This window comes from Ovis aries, chromosome 17 (genome assembly GCF_016772045.2).
Source record: "Ovis aries strain OAR_USU_Benz2616 breed Rambouillet chromosome 17, ARS-UI_Ramb_v3.0, whole genome shotgun sequence".
Lineage (NCBI taxonomy): Eukaryota > Metazoa > Chordata > Mammalia > Artiodactyla > Bovidae > Ovis > Ovis aries.
The window spans coordinates 46,741,333-46,761,688 of NC_056070.1; the positions used below are offsets into that span (position 1 = coordinate 46,741,333).

The 20,356-nt window shown below is 44.4% G+C and overlaps 1 protein-coding gene across 13 annotated transcripts in view; it reads left to right on the forward strand.

Annotated features, from left to right (window-relative positions):
• Positions 1 to 20,356, forward strand: part of RIMBP2 (RIMS binding protein 2) — a 305,822-nt gene that overhangs the window by 280,743 nt on the left and 4,723 nt on the right. For all 13 annotated transcript variants that reach the window (XM_042234493.1, XM_042234494.1, XM_060400742.1 and 10 more), the window contains 4 exons: positions 2,493 to 2,674; positions 3,744 to 3,912; positions 10,108 to 10,211; positions 13,941 to 14,012. In XM_042234493.1, coding sequence (XP_042090427.1) covers positions 2,493 to 2,674; positions 3,744 to 3,912; positions 10,108 to 10,211; positions 13,941 to 14,012 — 527 coding nt within the window. The remainder of the gene's footprint in view (positions 1 to 2,492; positions 2,675 to 3,743; positions 3,913 to 10,107; positions 10,212 to 13,940; positions 14,013 to 20,356) is intronic.

The window sequence follows — 20,356 nt, forward strand, 5'->3', positions numbered from 1 at the left end:
ATATAGAGAAGTTCACAGGTCATGAGATGGTGTACCATTAGCTTCGTGCTATTTAATTTAGAGAACATTTAATGACTGGGGGACAGAGTATGAGATCCTCTCATTGACTGTGTGTGCGTGTGTGCTGTCGCTTCGGTCGTGTCCAACTCTGTGCAACACTGTGGACCGTAGCCCGCCAGACTCCTCTGTCCTTGGGATTCTCCAGGCAAGAATACCGGAGGGGGTTGCTGTGCCCTCCTCCAGAGGATCTTCCTGACCCAGGGATCCAACCTGTGTCTCTTACGTCTACCTGCTTTGGCAGGCAGGTTCTTACCACTAGCACCACCTGGGAAGCCCTCTCGCTGACTATAAACAAAATCCAAACTGGTGTGAAGAGATCAGTAAGGCCGTGCTGTTGAGTTTTGTTCCCTTTGAGCTTCCCTGATAGCTCAGTTGGTAAAGAATCAGCCTGCAATGCAGGAGACTCTGGTCAATTCCTGGGTTGGGAAGATCCACTGGAGAAAGGATAGGCTACCCTCTCCAGTATTCATGGGCTTCCCTGGTGTCTCAGCTGGTAAAGAATCTGCACTGACTATAAACAAAATCAAAACTGGTGTGACGAGATCAGTAAGGCCGCGCTGTTGTCTTGTTCCCTAGCAGAAGCAAAGTTACTGAATGTTTAGATTATCTTTGTATCCTAAAAGGATCCCAAGTTCAAATAATGTTAATAGCTCACTGTATTTTAAAGACCAACCTTTCCTGCAGTTAAAGTGCTTTTATTTTTCAACTGCATGTTTCTGCTGGTGGAAGCAGCCAAGACTCTGGCTCTCCCCACACCCTCCGTGTCACAGCTTTGACATCCTCTTATCCCACCTCCTGTGCTCCTTGTGCTGGTGACACAAATTTTGGCCAGCCATTTGCCCCACCCCTACCCTCCTTTCTGATGATTGGAGTTTTCTCATTTGCTTCCCCACTGATGCTCTGAGTCCTTCTCATGTAGTCAAAACAGTGTAATTCACTAGCAGATGTTTGTTCTCTATATATGCATATGAATAAATGTATACATATATAGTGAGATATATGTATGTCTATAATGACATTTAATAATGTTGTTGACGTTCAGTTGCTCAGTAATGCTCGTCTCTTTGTTAACCCATGACTGCAGCATGCCAGGCATCCCTGTCCATCACCGTCTCCTGGAGTTTGCTCAAATTCATGTCCATTGAGATGGTGATGCTATCCAACCATCTCATCCTCTGCTGCCCTCTTCTCCTTTTGCCTTCAATCTTTCCCAGCATCAGAGTCTTTCCCAATAAGTCAGTTCTTTTGCATCAGGTGGTCAAAGAGCTTCAGCTTTAGCATCCGTTCTTCCAATGAATATTCAGGATTGATTTTCTTTAGTATTGACTGGTTTGCTGTCCAAGGGACTCTCAAGAGTGTTCTCCAGCACCACAATTCGAAAACATCAATTCATTGGTGCTCAGCCTTGTAATACATATGCATATATACTAGGATTTCAAAAGAATAGTCTTTAGGAGTTCAGTGGTAGGCAGACTTGAAACTCAATTCTTCCAGGAAGTCATTAATTCACTGTAATGTATTCATTGCCACTTACCTATTTGGAGCCAAGTGAGCAGCTCAGTCACCTGTATCAAACTTTGACAGATAGGCAAATACATCTTTTAACGTCCTTGTGCTCTGGCTCGTCTGTTAATGGAAACCTAGAGGGTCTCTAGGTCTCTGTGCTTGACTCCTGAACAGGTCCTTCCTAAAACCCAGGACTTGGCCACCCATCACCCGACCCCCACAACTGGTGCTCAGACCAGTCCTGCCAGGAGGTTACTGAAACACAGTCCTTTATCTCTCACTGTCTTCACAAGCAGCACACCTACACTCACCCTGCTGCCTATGTTTCATACTAGTTATTAGCTTTTCAAACCCATCTCTGTCGAGGTGATCCATTTCTGCCTGCATGTTGAGCTACACATTTTTTGAGAACTTATTTTTATGACTTTATGGATTGTTTCATTTGGGGCTGTGCTGGGTCTTTGCTGCTGCACGGGCTTTTCTCTACTGGGGCCAGTGGGGGCTGCGCTCCAGTTGCCGTGCACAGGCTGCTCATTGTGGTGGCTTGTCTTGTTGCAGAGTACAGGTTCTAGGCTGCAGGCTCCGGTAGCTGCAACATGTGGGCTCAGTAGTTGCGGCTCCTGGACTCCAGAACACAGGCTGAATAGCCTTGTTACACGGGCTTAGTTGCTCCGAGGCACAGCAGATCTTCCCACATCAGGGATCGAGCCCGCATCTCCTGCATTGGCAGGTGGATTCTTTACCACTGAACCACTAGGAAAGCCCAGCTACACATTAAGAAAAAAACAAAAACAAAAAACTTAGAGTGCCTCCCTCTTCGTTTTCTAAAACCACACTTTGTATAACAGCTCACCTTTCTGGGTAAAGCAGGGAGAATGGCTGGTGGGAATCACTTAGACCCTGTGCTTTATCCCATGCACTCCCAGATGAGTACGGGCGGGACCAGCTTTCTCCGGACTTCTACGAAGAGTCAGAGACAGACCCTGGGGCGGAAGAGCTCCCAGCCCGCATCTTTGTGGCCCTTTTTGACTACGACCCCCTTACCATGTCCCCGAACCCAGACGCTGCGGAAGAGGAGCTTCCCTTTAAAGAAGGGCAGGTCATCAAGGTGAGGGCATGGCCTGGGGGCACAGGTGGCGGGGAGGCTGGGGAGGAGGTGCTCCCCAGACCCAAGGTGGGGGCATGGCCCGGGGGGCACAGGTGGCGGGGAGGCTGGGGAGGGGGTGCTCCCCAGACCCAAGTTCCTTCACACGGGTCCCCAACCCTCGGGCCATGGACCAGTATGGGTCTGTGGCCTGTTGGGAACTGGATTGCACAGCAGGAGGTGAGTGGCGGGTGAGCAAGCAAAGCTTCATCGTATTTACAGCCGCTCCCCATCACTCACATTACCACCTGAGTTCCATCTCCTGTCAGATCAGTGGCAGCATTAGATTCTCATAGGAGTACAAACCCTACAGTGCTTGAATCATCCGGAAACCACCGGCACCCCCAATCCAGGGAAATACTGTCTTCCACAAAACCAGTTCTTGGTGACCCTAACACCTCAAAACGACAGGCTACTTTCTCTTGTATTTGACATTCAGCCTCCTATCAGTAGTAGAGGAGGAGCCTGAGTCTGGAGTCAGAAGGAAGACAAGGGATGCTCCCTAGGAGAGGGGAAAGGGCCTTGAACCCTCAGTTTGCAAATTTCTGAAAGGGCACTGACAATAACCTTTGAAAGAGGTCGCTAACTAAAACGGACTCTAAAGGATGGTGATGCTTACCCTGCAGAATAGTATGCACAGAATCCCTTTGTGAGTTGAGGTTTTTCACTTCCAGAATGCCAGACAGTGGTGCTGTCTCCTTACGGAGGAATCATTTGTTACACTGCCCCTGCATGTGTGTGTGTGGTGGGTGTTTAACATGTGTGCGTTCACACACATGCACTCAGCTAGCAGAGCCCTGGCCTCGCCTGGCAGCTCCCTGGTCAATGGGAGCTCCAGAGGCTATCCAAACCCTGGAGGAGGAACAGGTTCTTAGACATACAGATTTTCAGGATGAGGGCTATGTGTACACGCTTATGCCCACAAGCAGCGATTTTCCGTGTCAGTGTCTGACTAACTGTGACTCTAGGTAACAGAGCTGATCTATTTCTGAACCAGCCACCCCAGCGTCTTGCCTTCTTCCCATGACTCCAGGTGTATGGTGACAAAGACGCTGATGGATTCTACCGCGGGGAAACCTGTGCCCGGCTTGGCCTTATTCCCTGTAACATGGTCTCTGAAATCCAGGCAGATGATGAAGAGATGATGGACCAGCTTCTCAGACAAGGCTTCCTCCCTCTGAACACACCTGTGGAGAAAATAGGTAAGAGGCCACGCCCTGCTCACCTGTGAACCTGCAGGCCAGGTGGCGCCTGCCTTCTCCAGGGTTTTGTAGCACAAAACACCAGCCCAGGGCTTCCCTGGTGGCTCAGTGGTTGAGAGTCCACCTGCCAATTCAGGGGACACAGGTTCCACCCCTCTACCGGGAAGACCCCACATGCCTTGGAGCAACTGAGCTCACGAACCACAACTATTGAGCCTGTGCTCTGGAGTCCAGGAGCCACAACTACTGAAGCCCATGCCCCTAGAGCCTGTGCTTCACAACAAGAGAAGCCATCGCAATGAGATACCTGAGTCCTGCAACTAGAGAGTAGCCCCAGATCACTGCGATGATCAAGCCAAAAATTAAATATATATATATTTTTTAAACTACCAAAAAAAAAAAACAACAACAACCCACCAACTCGGCAGGAGGCAGTGCTGATCAGAGGAATGAATGCTTTGGGTTTTTGTTTTTTTTTTAAGATATTTCATATAGTTCACTGTGCTATACAGTAAATCCTTGTCACTTAGCCATTTTATTTTTTGGCCACACCAGGCATGTGGGATGTTAGTTCCCAGACCAGGGACTGAACCTGTGCCCCATGCAGAGTCCTAAACACTGGACCACCAGGGAAGTCCCCAAAATCTGAGTGTTAACCATCAGATTTTCTTGGGCAAAACCCATTCTGTAAACCAAGGTTTTAATCGTCCCGAGATACAGACATACAGGCATCTAAATATTTACAAACACACAGTTGATCTTCTCATGAACGATGAAGTATGGCCTTGCTTACTAAGAGTCTGTCACGTTTCGAAAGTAAACATTTTGGGTTGTTGTGGATGAAATGCTTGTATCCCCCTAAAATTCATTTGGTGAAACTTTAGTCTGCAGTGTGATGGTTTATTCGGAGGTGGGGCCTTTGGGAGTGATCTGGTCATGAGGGTGGAGCCCTTATGGATGGGGTTAGCGCCCTTATGGAGACCCCAGAGAGCCCCTTCCCCCTTCCATCACGTGAGGACACAAGGAGCAGGAAGTCATCTGTGAACCAGGAAGGAAGGAAGCAGATCTTCACCAGACACCAAGTCAGCCAGCACCTTGATCTTGGACTTCCCCACCCCAGGACTGTGAGAAATGAATGTTTGTTGTCTCAGCCCCCAGTCTATGGCACTTTGTTATCTCAGCATGAATGGACTGATACTGGTAATATACTTTGGGTTTTGTTTGTTTTAATATTTATTTACTTGGCTGCTCCATGTCTTCATTGTAGCATGCGGGATCTTTAGTTGCAGCCTGTGGGATCTACTTTGCCCTCCAGGGACTGAGCCTGGGCCCCACGCTTTGGGAGCGCAGTCTTAGCCACTGGACCACCAGGACACTGGTACTACTTTGCACGTTGACTATCTATGATAAATTTCAAAGGATGATTGGGTAGTCGTATGCTTTCCATTCTTCAGGTGAATTCTGCTTATCCAAAGACATAAAAGATTTCTACTCTTTAATTTGGATACTAAATTCTTCTGTTTATCTAGAACCACTGAGCAAACAGTAAAACTGTTTTCAGCAACATTACATTTATGATCTTTAATTTTTCCATGTGCAAGGAAAATCTACTCATTCAAAAGGCCTCTACTTTTTCTAAGTAACTGTAGACAGAAAGACTCATGGCATTCATATTTAAAGTTTTAATACTTCAAAACATTACATTCACTTCTTTTTATTGTTTAACCTTTTTCTAAATTTATTTTTATTGGCTTATAGTTGATGTACAATGTTGTGCCAATCTCTTCTGCATAGCAAAGTGGATCAATTATACACATATATACATTCTTTTTTATATTATCTTCCATTATGTTTATTGCAGGATGTTGAATATAGTTCCCTGTGCTATACAGTAGGACCTTGCTATTTACCTGTCCTATATGTAATAGTTTGCCGTGCATTGCGTGCGTGCTCAGTCATGTCTGACTGTTTTGCAACCCCATGGATTGTAGCCCGCCAGGCTCTCCTCTGTCCATGGGTCTTTCCAGGCAAGAATCCTGGAGTGGGTTGCCATTTCTTCCTCCAGGGCATCTTCTTAACCCAGGGATCAAACCTGTGTCTCCTGGATTGGCAGGTGATCCCTTACCACCGAGCCACCAGGGAAGCCCATATGTAATTGTTTGCATCTGCTAATCCCAAGCTCCCAGTCCACCCCACTGCCTCCGCTGGATTCACTTCTAAATTGCACTCCAGACAAAGTTCAGTGGCTCAAGTAATATGCATGATTTTATGGACAAACACAAAATCAAATATCTCAGCTTTTTTGGTATTAATGAGTTCATTGTCTCAAGTCAAGATCCATGTCTAATAGTCGAGGTTTCATATGAATAAACTGCCCAGATTAAACCCCCGAGACCACAGCTCTCTGAGCCTTCACACCATGCATTCCCTTGCATCGCTGCCCCCTTTCCTGAAGTCGACAGTGCCTCTTCAAAGAGGGAATGGGCTCTTGCACCACAGACCCAGAGAGTCTAGGAACAGTCTGCTAAAAAAAAGAAACTTGATTTACATGATCACTTGGATTAAATGTCTTCTTATTCAGTAGTCCCTAGACTAGTTGAGGGAACCAAGCTGAGATACCCGCTTGCCCTTTTATGTTGAGGCAATATTTCTCATGGTGAAAGACTGGAAGCTTTCACCTGAGACTAGGAGTAAGGCTACAGTGTCCACGCTCATCTCTCCTTTCCAGCTGCATGCTAGAATGTGCAGTACAAGGAGAGCCAGGGAGCAATGGTACACAGAATGGAAAGATCACATGGAAACCTACTTTGGAAATCTCAGAGAATCTATACAGTTCCTAGACTACAAGTGAGACTAGTAAGGTCAATGGATACAAAAGCAATTGCATTTCCATAGGTTAGCAATGAAAAATTTGAGATTTAAATTGAAAAAGTAATACTGTGTACAATAACACAACGAAGATATGAAATATGGTTAAGTCTAACAAAATACATGCAGTATCCGTATGTTGAAAATGTTAAAACACTGATGAAAGAAATCAAAGAATCCCTGAGTAAATAGAGATGGAATGTTCATAGACTTAATATTGCTAAGATATTAAGATGTCAGATATCCCCAAACCAACCTATACAGTCATCAGAACAGTAGTCAAGGTCCATGCAAAGCATTATATAGAATCAATAAGCTAAATCTTTCATGCATATGAAAGTCAGAGAAACTAAAAATCACTGAAACAGTTTTTAAAAGAAAAATGTGAAAGACTCATGTAACTTGATTTTAAGACTCACTATAAGGCAAACTGATTAAGACCATGTGGTATTGGAGAAAGGATAGTCACATAGAGGAACTGGATAGAACGGACCCCCCCAAACTGATCAACATATCCACGATCAACTGATTTTTGACAGAGGTAAAAATGCAATTCAATTGAGAAAAGGTAGTCCCACAGGCAAAAAGTGAATCTCAAGCCATATTCTCACTGTAGTGAAAAACTTAACTCAAGATGGACACTGTCTTTAATATAAAAATGAAGACTATAAAACTTATAGAAGAAAACAAAGGAGAAAAACTGTGTAATGATCAGGCAACAATTGTTTCTATATATTTTAAAAATTGTGTTCAGTTCAGTTCAGTCGCTCAGTCGTGTCCAACTCTTTGCAACCCCATGAAGTGCAGCATGCCAGGCTTCCCTGTCCATCACCAACTCCCGGAGTTGACTCAGACTCACGTCCATCGAGTCAGTGATGATATCCAGGCATCTCATCCTGTCGTCCCCTTCTCCTCCTGTCCTCAATCCCTCCCAGCATCAGAGTCTTTTCCAGTGAGTCAACTCTTCGCATGAGGTGGCCAGAGTACTGGAGTTTCAGCTTCAGCATCATTCCCTCCAAAGAAATCCCAGGGTTGATCTCCTTCAGAATGGACTGGTTGGATCTCCTTGCAGTCCAAGGGACTCTCAAGAGTCTTCTCCAACACCACAGTTCAAAAGCATCAATTCTTCGGCGCTCAGCTTTCTTCACAGTCCAACTCTCACATCCATACGTGACCACAGGAAAAACCATAGCCTTGACTAGACGGACCTTAGTCGGCAAAGTACTGTCTCTGCTTTTGAATATGCTATCTAGGTTGGTCATAACTTTTCTTCCAAGGAGTAAGCGTCTTTTAATTTCATGGCTGCAGTCACCATCTGCAGTGATTTTGGAGCCCCAAAATAAAGTCTGACACTGTTTCACTGTTTCCCCATCTATTTACCTTTCACTTCATGGGAAATAGATGGGGAAAAATTGTGTCAGATGTCATCAAAATTAAATATTTCTGAGTGAGACTTCCCCAGTGATCCAGTGGTTAAGAATCTGCCTGCCAGTGCAGGGGACATGGATTTGATCTCTGGTCCAGGAACTAAGATCCCACGTGTCACAGGGCAACTAAGCCTGTGCACCTGAACTACTGAGCCCATGCACCCGAGAGCCCATGCTCCAAAACAAGAAAAGCCACCCCAAGGAGAAGCCCTTGCACTGCAAAGAGCAGCCCCCACCCGCCTCAACTAGAGAAAGCCTGCACACAGCAACAAAGTCCCAGCAGAACCAAAAATAAATTTTAAAAATTACCAATAACCAGAAAGAACTCATGTTTCCTGGCTGGTAAATGGATAAAGGAACTATGGTACATCAATACAATGGGATACTACTCACCAGTAAGAGCAGAACAAATTATTGACCCATGCAATAACGTGACTGAATCTCAGATGCACTGTCCAAAGGAAAGAAGCCAGTCCCCAAAAGCTACATCCGTGAGATGCCATTTAAACAATATTCTAAAACAGGCAGAACTATTGGGATAGAAAACAGATCAGTGGTTACCTAGGTTGGAGGTGACAAATGGGCAAGAAGGAATTTGGGGGACGGTGACATAACTGTTCAATATCTTGATGGTTGTGGGGGTTATGTGACCATAGAGTTTAGCAAAACTCACTAAAGTGAATGAACACTAGACTGAGTCATATTGTATGTAAATTACACCTCAATACAGTACATGTGTAGCCTTAATGCCACTGACATAGGGTTCCCCTGTGAAATTAGCAGTTTAGCAACACTGTAATTAACCCCTGGTTACCACTGTAATTTGATCCAGGAAACATACATGCAGGTCCTGCAAAGGTGTGCTTGCTTATTTCAAATAAAAGCAGTGATTCTTGACCAGGAGCTGAGGGTTGAATTTTGCACATGCGCATGACGAGCCCTATGCCTGCCGCAGACCCCTGTAAAGGTGCTTAATTCACTTTAGATGCTTTCAAAACACTTGTCTTTAGGAGTTTTCATTTCTGTGCATTGAATTCCAAAAATCAATCTTAGGCAAAAGATGGCTGTGTTTGGGAGAAAGGCCTCAATGCCAACTTTCTCCAGGAGAAACATCATTTAGGAACCCAACAACGGAGGTTTGCCAGGGAGTTTGACGATTTGGGCCAGATCCCATGGTTCTTCATTGGCCCTTCTTACAAATGGCTGTTTTCGGAGTTTTTGCAGATGCTCTGTGTGGGGTTTTCCTCTTTCCTCCCCTCTTATGCTGATATAGAGCCCAGGGCTCCACCTAGGGCAGATCACAGCCAGGCAGCAGGAGGGGACCTCCCCCAGAGCCTCCTCCTCAAGTGGCATCATTTCAGGGACAGCTGTTAAAAGTACAGTGAGGGCACTAGAGGAAACAGAGGGGAAGGAACCTCTGAGATGGGTAGAGAGGGTACCCCTTTCTAGAAACTCTTGCTTCTCCTGATGACAGACTGGTGGCTGTGCCTCTGGTCTGAGCGAGAATAATCTGAGTGAGAATCATCTTCATAGCAGCCACATGGGCAGAGTTTTTGACCTGGTGTTTATGGGGTTCCTCTGAGCTGGGTCACAACTTGCCCCTGCCCCCCTCACACGCACCTCGTGCCACTCCAAGCCCTTTAGATTGACTATTGGAGTGAATTCCCTGCTCTAAGTCTCCCCTGTTCCTGTACACAGAGAGAAAGGAGTAGGGCTAGACTGGACTTCAGTGTGAGTGTAGGGAGCCTGGGGGCTTCCCCGGCTTGGCCAGCACTAGAGCCCAGCAGTCATCTCAGCCACACTGGCTGCATGTGACCTGGCTCCACCAACCGAGTCAAGGGAGAGGGAATGCCACTGGCTTTGAAACCACTTCATGATGGTGTTCTTGTGATGTGAACAGAGAGAAACAGAAGAAGCGGCAGACAGCACTCGGTGTCGACACGAAGGATGGTGGCCCTGTACGACTATGACCCGAGGGAGAGCTCGCCCAACATCGATGTCGAGGTACCTCTGCCCACAACACCCACTCCCTCCTTTCCCTGGAACCTACATGGGAGGGGCTACTCAACCAGGAGTGAGAGAGCCAGGAGGGCAGGAGAGAGGTTGCGAGCCTGGTGACACTCAGGGCGCTGGCAGCCACTGTCATAGGGTTTCCCTGGGCCAGCACCCTGTGACCCATACCTGCGGTGATGGGTCATCCTGGAGAGAGAAAGCAAAACCTCTGACATGTGGCCAATGACCGCCCCCCACCCACCCACCACACACACACACACTCAAGGAAAATCGAGCAGAAAAGCTGGATGTTCTCTGTGCACATAGGCTTGGTATCCTAGGACCACTGTGAAAACTGACAAGCGTTTGCCTTCAGAAGGATTAGATTTCCACTCTTTGGAGTGGTTTTTTTAGACAGTTCAGTTCAGTTCAGTTCAGTCACTCAGTTGTGTCTGACTCTGTGACCCCATGAACTGCAGCATGCCAGGCCTCCCTGTCCATCACCAACTCCCGGAGTCCACCCAAACCCATTTATTGAGTCGGTGATGCCATTCAACCATCTCATCCTCTGTCGTCCCCTTCTCCTCCTGCCCCCAATCTTTCCCAGCATCAGGGTCTTTTCAAATGAGTCAGCTCTTCGCATCAGGTGGCCAAAGTGTTGGAGTTTCAGCTTCAACATCAGTCCTTCCAATGAACACCCAGGACTGATCTTCTTTAGGATGGACTAGTTGGATCTCCTTGCAGTCCAAGGGACTCTCAAGAGTCTTCTCCAACACCACAACTCCCAGAGCTTACTCAAACTCATGTTCTTAGAGTCAGTGATGCCATCCAACCATCTCATCCTCTATTGTCCCCTTCTCCTCCTGCCTTCAATCTTTCCCAGCATCAGGGTCTTTTCCAGTGAGTCAGTTCTTTGCATCAGGTGGCCAAAGTATTGGAGTTTCACCTTCAGCATCAGTCCTTCCAATGAACATATTCAGGACTGATTTCCTTTAGGATTAACTGGTTGCATATCCTTGCAGTCCAAGGGACTCTCAAGAATCTTCTCCAACACCACAATTTAAAAGCATCAATTCTTTGGCGCTCAGCTTTCTTTATAGTCCAACTCTCACATTCATACATGACTATTGGAAAAACGATAGCCTTGACTAGACAGAACTTTGTTGGCAAAGTAATGTCTCTGCTTTTGAATATGCTGTCTAGGTTGGTCATAACTTTTCTTCCAAGGAGTAAGCATCTTTTTCATGGCTACAATCACCATCTGCAGTGATTTTGGAGCCCAGAAAAATGAAGCCAGCCACTGTTTCCACTGTTTCCCCATCTATTTGACATGAAGTGATAGGACTGGATGCCATGATCTTAGTTTTCTGAATGTTGAGCTTTAAACCAACTTTTTCACTTTCCTCTTTCACTTTCACCAAGACGCTCTTTAGTTCTTCTTCACTTTCTGCCATAAGGGTGGTGTCATCTGTGTATCTGAGGTTATTGATATTTCTCCCGGCAATCTTGATTCCAGCTTGTGCTTCCTCTAGCCCAGCATTTTTCATGATATACTCTGTATACAAGTTAAATAAGCAGGGTGACAATATACAGCCTTGACGTACTCCTTTTCCTATTTGGAACCAGTCTGTTGTTCCATGTCCAGTTCTAACTGTTGCTTTCTGACCTGCATTCAGGTTTCTCAAGAGGCAGGTCAGGTGATCTGGTATTCCCATCTCTTTCAGCGTTTTCCACAGTTTATTGTGATCCACACAGTCAAAGGCTTTGGCGTAGTCAATAAAGCAGAAATATAAATTTTTCTGGAACTCTCGTTTTTTCGATGATCCAGCGGATGTTGGCAATTTGATCTCTGGTTCCTCTGCCTTTTCTAAAACCAGCTTGAACATCTGGAAGTTCACGGTTCACGTATTGCTGAAGCCTGGCTTGGAGAATTATGAGCATCACTTTACTAGCGTGTGAGATGAGTGCAATTGTGTGGTAGTTTGAGCATTCTTTGGCATTGCCTTTCTTTGGGATTGGAATGAAAACTGACTTTTTCCAGTCCTGTGGCCACTGCTGAGTTTTCCAAATTTGCTGGCATATTGAGTGCAGCACTTTCACAGCATCATCTTTCAGGATTTGGAATAGCTCAATTGGAATTCCATCACCTCCTCTAGTTTTGTTCGTAGAGATGCTTCCTAAGGCCCACTTGACTTCACATTCCAGGATGTTCGGCTCTAGACAGTTCAGTTCAGTTCAGTCACTCAGTCATGTCCAACTCTTTGCAACCCCATGAATTACAGCACGCCAGGCCTCCCTTTCCATCACCAACTCCCGGAGTTCATTCAACCTCATGTCCATCAAGTCGGTGATGCCATCCAGCCAGAGGTGATGCTTATCCTCTGTTGTCCCCTTTCCTCCTGCCCCCAATCCCTCCCAGCATCAGTCTTTTCGAATGAGTCAACTCTTCGCATGAGGTGGCCAAAGTACTGGAGTTTCAGCTTTAGCATCATTCCTTCCAAAGAACACCCTGGTTGGATTTCCTTGCAGTCCAAGGGACTCTCAAGAGTCTTCTCCAACACCACAGTTCAAAAGCATCATTTCTTCAGTGCTCAGCTTTCTTCACAGTCCAACTCTCACATCCATACATGACCACTGGAAAAACCATAGCCTTGACTAGACGGACCTTTGTTGGCAAAGTAATATCTCTACTTTTCAATATGCTATCTAGGTTGGTCATAACTTTCCTTCCAAGGAGTAAGCGTGTTTTAATTTCGTGGCTGCAGTCATCATCTGCAGTGATTTTGGAGCCCCCCAAAATAAAGTCAGGCTCTAGACAAGATGTATACAAATCCCTGGTCCTTGGTATTTCTGTTGTACCCGATGGGTGACCAGTTTGTGGTTCAGATTCAGAGCTTGGGTGGATTCAAATTTCTGTATTGGCTTGATGAATGTGTGCATGCATGCTAAGTTGCTTCAGTCGTGTGTGACTCTTTGCAACGCTATCAACTGTAGCCCACCAGGCTCCTCTGTCCATGGGATTCTCCAGGCAAGTATACTGAAGTGGGTTGCCATGCCCTCCTGCAGGAGATCTTCCAGACCCAGAGACTGAACTCATGTTTCCTGTGTCTCCTGTATTGGCAGGCAGGTTCTTTACCACTAGAGCCACCTGCGAAGCCTGGCTTAATGTATATATGATGCCTAATGGCTCTTAGAAATGAACTTTAGTCCCCTGTTTTCATGTCTAAAGATAAAAATGCAATTTTTTTCTGGTATCCTCTGCTGGAGTCAATGCACCCACCTCTAACCTGGAGCATGACACGTAGTAGACATTTATTAAATGACATTTAAATACAATGTTTTTATATATATTCAGTGAAAGGACATTTGTGCAATGGTCCCTATACTGCAGGGCACATCTGAAGGCTCTGTGGTTTTTAAGTTAACTGTTTAACTAGCTGTAAAGACACACCACCAGCAGAACCTGGGGGTGATCTTAATTCTGGCTGAGAATTGGAGCATGGCAGCCCTTCTTTTGGAGACTTGGCCTCATTTTGAATTGTCCTCACTCTCTAAGAGACTGGGAACACAGGCATTCATTCATCTGATATGTGCCCTTCCTCCTTATCTGACTGAAAGGGTAGGTTCATACCAAAACAATAAGAAAGAAAAGAGAAATCATACTAGAAATCATGAAGATTTTTTTTAAGGCAACTTCTATATCTAGGAAAACACTATTAACTTTATACTCTGTCTCTACAGGCTGAACTTACATTTTGCACAGGAGATATTATTACTGTTTTTGGCGAAATTGATGAAGATGGATTTTATTATGTAAGTTTTTGAAACATCAAATATATAAATATTTTTGCTTGTCTATCCTTTCCCCTAAAATTGTGTGTGAACTTTACCTGGCTTGCTGAAAGGATGGCTAATGTGCTTGTCCTCCTCGCTGAGCCTATAAAATATGGGAAGGCAGTTCTGTGATCTTCACTGTTACTTCTCTTTAAAAGGGACATTTTCAATGCATACAAGCTGTTGACAAAGTAAGGGTAGTCACATGCTCACATTAACTATTTCTTTCATCCAAACATTTACCAAGCAGTGTGATTTTCTGGATTACTTAGTGCCTGCGTGCATACTAAGTCACTTCAGTCGTGTCCGACTCTTTGCAGCGCTATGGACTATAGCCTGCCAGGCTCCTCTGTCCATGGGATTCTCCAGGCGAGAATACTGGGTGAATTGCCATTTCCTCCTCCAGGGGATCTTCCCCAATCCAAGGATGGAACCCGAGTCCCTTATGTCTCCTGCATTGGCAGGTGGGTTCTTTACCACTAGTGCCACCTTGGAAGCCCCATTTAGTGCATAGGTAATACATTTTCAAAAGGTGAGAGGAAGAAATACAAAGAAGCAAAATTAATTCAAACCAACAGAATCTCAAGCTCCTCCCTCTTACAGCCCTGTGGACCCCGCCTCTGGGATAGGGATGGGGGAGTCCAGGCTCTGCCTTGGGCCAGCGGAGTGGATCTCCTGATATCCCTGAAGAAGAGAAGGCAGGCATGTTGGGTGGTCATCTTAGTAGCGCCTCCCCAGCCAGACACCTACTGCTGTCCCTTGCCTTAGGAGTGGGGTCATCATCTTGCATCCCACTTTCCTCCTCTTTCAAGAAACTCTCAAGTCCTGACAAGGCAGATTTCTCTTGGGGTCAAATGGATTTTACAACATTAGGCACACGTGGTATTTCAAAGCTTCTCTGCTGCAGTTTCTGATTTTTAAGAGAATCGTTTTTAGTGAGACTGTTCATGCTGTTACCAACCAGGGTTCTTGGCCTTCCCCAACCAATAGAAATTGATCAGAGGTCAGACAAAAAATTCAGGTAAGGCTTTACTGGGGCCCCTGGTGCACAGCGGGGAGCCGGAACAAATGACAGGTTTGCTTGCTTGCTCTCAGATGAGGGGGACGAGCATGTTCCTTACATGGGTTGAGGGTAGAGGTGTGTCCATGGGTCAGACTGGAAGGGTAGCTTAGGTGGTTTGCCCACCCCTTAGGTGGTGGTATGTGCAGGGGGCATGAGAGGTACCCTGCTTTTGCTCTCAAACCTCTGCTTTTACTCTGGGCTCTTCAGAAGCGGCAGTTGGGTTTTTTGCTCTCTTTGTACCTTGGTGTCCATACTTTGCCCTAACTGGCCCCTTGCATGCAGTTAGTTTTAGTTCCTTCTAGCTTCTTTGTGTTTTGATGCTGGAGGAAATGTTTCACCAGGTGCAAACACTGCAGCAAAAGGTCCCAGGTTCCAGGTCCAAGCCTGTCTCAATACTTTGTCCCTATGTTGCAAATATTTCTTTTTCTAGGTAATCATCTGCTTTTTAAATTTTCCTTTTTGTGTGTGGTTTTCTTGTCTTTTCTTTTATGAAGCAGAAGTTTAAAATTTTCATGTTAATTTTTGTTTTTCAGCCCTTGGGAGGCATGCTTAAAAGTCCTTCCAGGTGATAGAAATAATCATTTTATCTTGGCTCTTCACTTTGATAGCTTCATTTTACATGTAAATCTCAAGTGTATAACTTTATTTCTAACTAGAGAAACTAATGTCCCCATGACACTTATTAAATAATCCATCCTTTCCTACTGTTTAAAAACCCCACCCTTCTTCTGTGTACCACACTCCTAGTACACAGAATGTGTAGGACACTCCCAGGTACACAGGACCTAGACTGTATCCATATCTCATGCTACTTGATTCTCTCAATTATTGTGTTTTTATAATTCATTTTCATATTTGGGAGGGATCTCTTCACTAGGATCCTACCCCACAACAAAGCCATAGTACTTTATTTAGAGGCGCATTTAGTTTTTAGAGGAAACTGGGGAGTTTTTAGATAACATGACATCGTCTTTCAACTCCAACATAGGTGTGTCTGACTTTTTCTAAGTTTTTCCTTTCATCTGTTCATGAATTTATTCTTACACATCCTTATATATCTTTTACAGTTCATTCTTATAGTCTTGTTATTATGATTTTTCTGGTATATATTTTACTGGTTATTTAGAAAACATCTTGGAAATGTGTGTATACATATGTATGTCTGTATCTGTTTTGTGTATATATATGCAACACACATGTATGTGTGCATATATGCATACATGCAAACACGTATGAATGTGTGTGTGTATGTGTGTGGGCATGTGCATGTATTTGCATGTCTGTGTATGTGCGCATTTTATGTGTGTGTGTGTGCTCTCTGTGCCTATTTCCCTGTGTGCATGTTTATATTCCCCTACAAATCTTTCTTCTGTATGCATTTATATCCATTGTCATCAGTTGGTTCTCTTGGGTTCCCTGAGTCAAGACATTTTGTCTTTTTTTAATATTTATCAGTCATCTCTTCTTCCTGTCTTACTGCATCATTGAGAACAGTTATGAATATCGAGGATAGGGGATCCTTGACATTATATATTTTAGTAGGAATATCACTGATCTTTACACTGTTATGTGTAGGCTAGACTATCAATAGATAGATGGTCTTTATAGTGTTAAGTATCCTGTTTTCACTTGGTAAGCTTATTTTTTTCTCAGTAAATAATTGACCATGGTATACCACTATTTTTTACAATTATTTTTAAAGAGCTGTATTTGATTTGCTAACATTTTATTCAGAATTATATTTATGTTCCAGAAATTATATTGGAATATAGTTTTTGGAATATCTCTTATATGGCTTTTGGTATCAGGATTATGCTAGAATTGTGAATGAACTGGTAAGCTTCTAGTATTTTTCATGATCTGGACAGCTAAAATGACACAGTTAGGTCTTATAACTATGTGAAGATTATGTCTAAAAGATCTTTTAGGTTCATTGTCTTTTTTAGGATGCGGTTGTACAAAAGTTTTCATTTGCTTAAATGATTATATTCTTATTGAGTCAATTTTTTTAGACTCTATGTATATTTAGAAGGCCAGACCTTTCATTTAGATATTCAAACATCTAGACAAAACTGGACATAGTATTATCTGGCTATTTAAAAATATTTTTCTACTATGAGTTGCATGTTTCCATTGCTATGTTATGTTTTATCTTTGTTTTCTTGGCTAGCCTACCTAAATTTTGCGTGATAGTAGGAATCAGATCTAAATTGATATGAAATGTACACTTTTTATTTATATCTCCACCAAATGGCTTTAGTGTTATTTTGTTGGTCTGATTTGCTGAGTAGACTGCTCAGTCCACTTATTTTCAATTACTTCTTATTTAATAAATGAGAACTGGGGATATCTAACTTGATACCAAAAATCTCAAGCTTCACCAAACTTGTGTTGTCTGACATTGCATGCAATCTTGAAAGCTCTCATAAGAGCTAACTTTTTCTAAAATATACTCCTGTGATCTCTTCCCAGTCTCTCCTCAGTTCCAAATATCCCATAATGAACAGAGAGTAGATGGAGGGACCTCTGTTGTCCACCTGGGCCTTCCCCTCCAGAATCCATAGCATCCACAGTGAAGTCAATCACTTGAGACTTCCAGCACCCTATTATGCTTCCACCCTTACTTAGCCCGTGTTAACCAGGTGCTTGCATGGTGCAGTGTTTCTACACCCAGACTCTTAAGTCATGCACTGTGATAGGCCAGAAGGAAATTGGCTGCACAGTAGCAGTCTAAAAGCATTAAAGCCAGCAAAGAAGGAGAACTATGCAAGCATGACTGGGCTTCGTGCTGACTGTGCATGAAGAAAATGGGGCAGTTGTAATGTTTACTGCCATTTAGCCTAACATAATCCAATTCTGTTTGAATGTAAGGTCTTGAGACGGTTTGTATTTGGCCTCAAACATAGAAATGAGGCTCAAAGAGGGAGATCTGAGTGTGAAGGGTGTGCAAGAGGGAGAAATGTTAGGTTTCTCTTAGAGAAAGTTATAGTCAAGGGTTCTGCAAATGGACTGTTGAAGGGAAGTGGGAGCCCCAGGGGGCTTGGTGACGTGTCACCAAGAGTCCAGGGTACAAGCTATGGAATGACCCAGATGAGGAACAAGGGCCTGAACTGAAATGGTAACTGAGGCAGACAGACGCCGAGGGCTCAGATGGTTAGTTGGGACATCTTCCAAGAAGATCTCAAGGTTCTGCCTTAGCTGATGGGTGCCCTGGGTAAAACAGGAATAAGGACACTGTTGAGAGGGAAACATGAAATACTGAGCTTGAGGCTACAGAGCCTCTCCAAGATGGAGGAGCACTCACGCTCCTGGAATGTTCTAGTGAGATCACATCCGACGTTGGTGTCACATGCACTCCTGACACATGATTTAACAGAGCTGTATGAGGGAGGCTCAGGAGAAAAGAGAGGGAGCACTGTAGAGACAGTACCCCACACTCCATTCAGTGAGCCCAGGGCAGGGTTCAGCCTGGAAGCCTGAACAGGCAGGAGGGTATCGATCTCTGGCCACACAGGTGCCTGCTGTGCTGTGAGCACCATACTGATGGGGGTTTGTGTGTAAAGCTGTGTTTCCACAGGACGTAGTCCTCAATCATGAGCCAACTACTCCATCTGGTGCTCGCCCAAAGAAAGTCATTTTCTGATGCTGGAGGAAAAAAAAGCTGGCTGTTGAAGAGTTACTGGGAGGTCTGGACTGTATAGAGATTCCAGTGTCTGTGTATTGACGTTGTCTGCAACCTTTGATGTGGAATAAATCACCAGGGACACAGGCACAATAAAAGATAAAGGTGTCCTAGAATAACACCAACAGAGAAAAATAAGCTAACAGGAGAGCCTGAGGAAGAAGGGTTGAAGCTGTCACAGGTGAACAGACCTGAAGACTGGAATCTTCAAGGTCAAAGCAGAAGGCAGGTGACAGCTGAACTGGGCAGGTGGATTTGGGGCTCAGGAGGGATTACTGCATAGGAAAACATGGGCAGTACCTGGACCTGCCTCTTTTTAAAAAACTCATTTTAATTGTCATAAACCATATAAAACACAATTTAATCACAATTAGTGTATAGTTCACTGGTGTTAAGTACACTCATATTATTGCACAACCATCACAACCATCCACCTCTAGAACTCTTTTCATCTTGCAAAGTTAACACTGTCCCCTTTAAATACCAAGTCTCCACTGTCCCCAGCACCCACCGTTCTCCTGTGTCTGTGACTCTGACTACTCCAGGAACCTCATGGAAGTGGAATCATTCAGTGCAAGTCTTCTCTTGACGATTCTCCTAGCGTGATGTCCTCGACGTTCATCACCGTGGTAGCATAGCTCAGATTTTCCTCCCTTAAGGCTCAATAATACTGCATTGAGCCACACATTGTTTATCCATTCATCCACCAACGCACAGTTAGGGCGACTCCATCTTCTGGCTATTGTGAAGAGTGCTGTGAATACAGGCATACCAGAATCTCTTCAAGACTCTGCTTTTAATTCAAGTAAATACCCAGAAGTGGAATTGTTGCATCATACAGTAATTTTAATTTTTTGAGGAACCAGCATACTGTTTTTCCATAGTGGCTGTACCGTTTTACAGTCCCACCAACAGCATGCAAGTGTTCCGATTTCTCTGTATCTACACCAGTATTGCCATCCTAATGTGGTTTTGATTTTTGTTTCCCTAACAAATAGTGATGCTGAGCATCTTTTATGTGCTTGTTAACCCTTTGTACGTCTTTTTGTGAGAAATATCTATTCAGGTTCTTTGCCCACTTTTTAACTGGGTGAATTATTCTGTAAAGCTGTAGAATTTCTTTATATATCCTTTATAACTCTTATTAGATAATGACTTGCAAGTATTTTCTCCCATCGTGTAGGTTTGCTTTACACTCTGTTGGTCATGTCCTTGGATGCATATTTTTAATTTTGATGTTGTGAGCTGTCACTTTCAAATTGTCATTTCCTAGACCTATTGAACAAAGAAACAGACTCCCATGTTATCTGGGGCCAGTTTTGAACTTGGTTTTGGGTTCAGTGGGGCAGTTGGCCCTGGGTGGGGACTGCCATGTGGACCGTGAACCTCTTGATACGTCTGGTGCGCAGCTGGTCTAGGCCTTACATGCTGTATTGCTGATGCTGCTGACAGTGCCCGTTGTCTCGCTGTTCACAGTCTGCACTGTTCGATGAACCCATGGTAGACAAGGTGTGAGTAGTAAAGCTGGAAGAAGACCTGAGGAGCCGTCGGAACTGCAGACACGGTTATGCTCTCCTG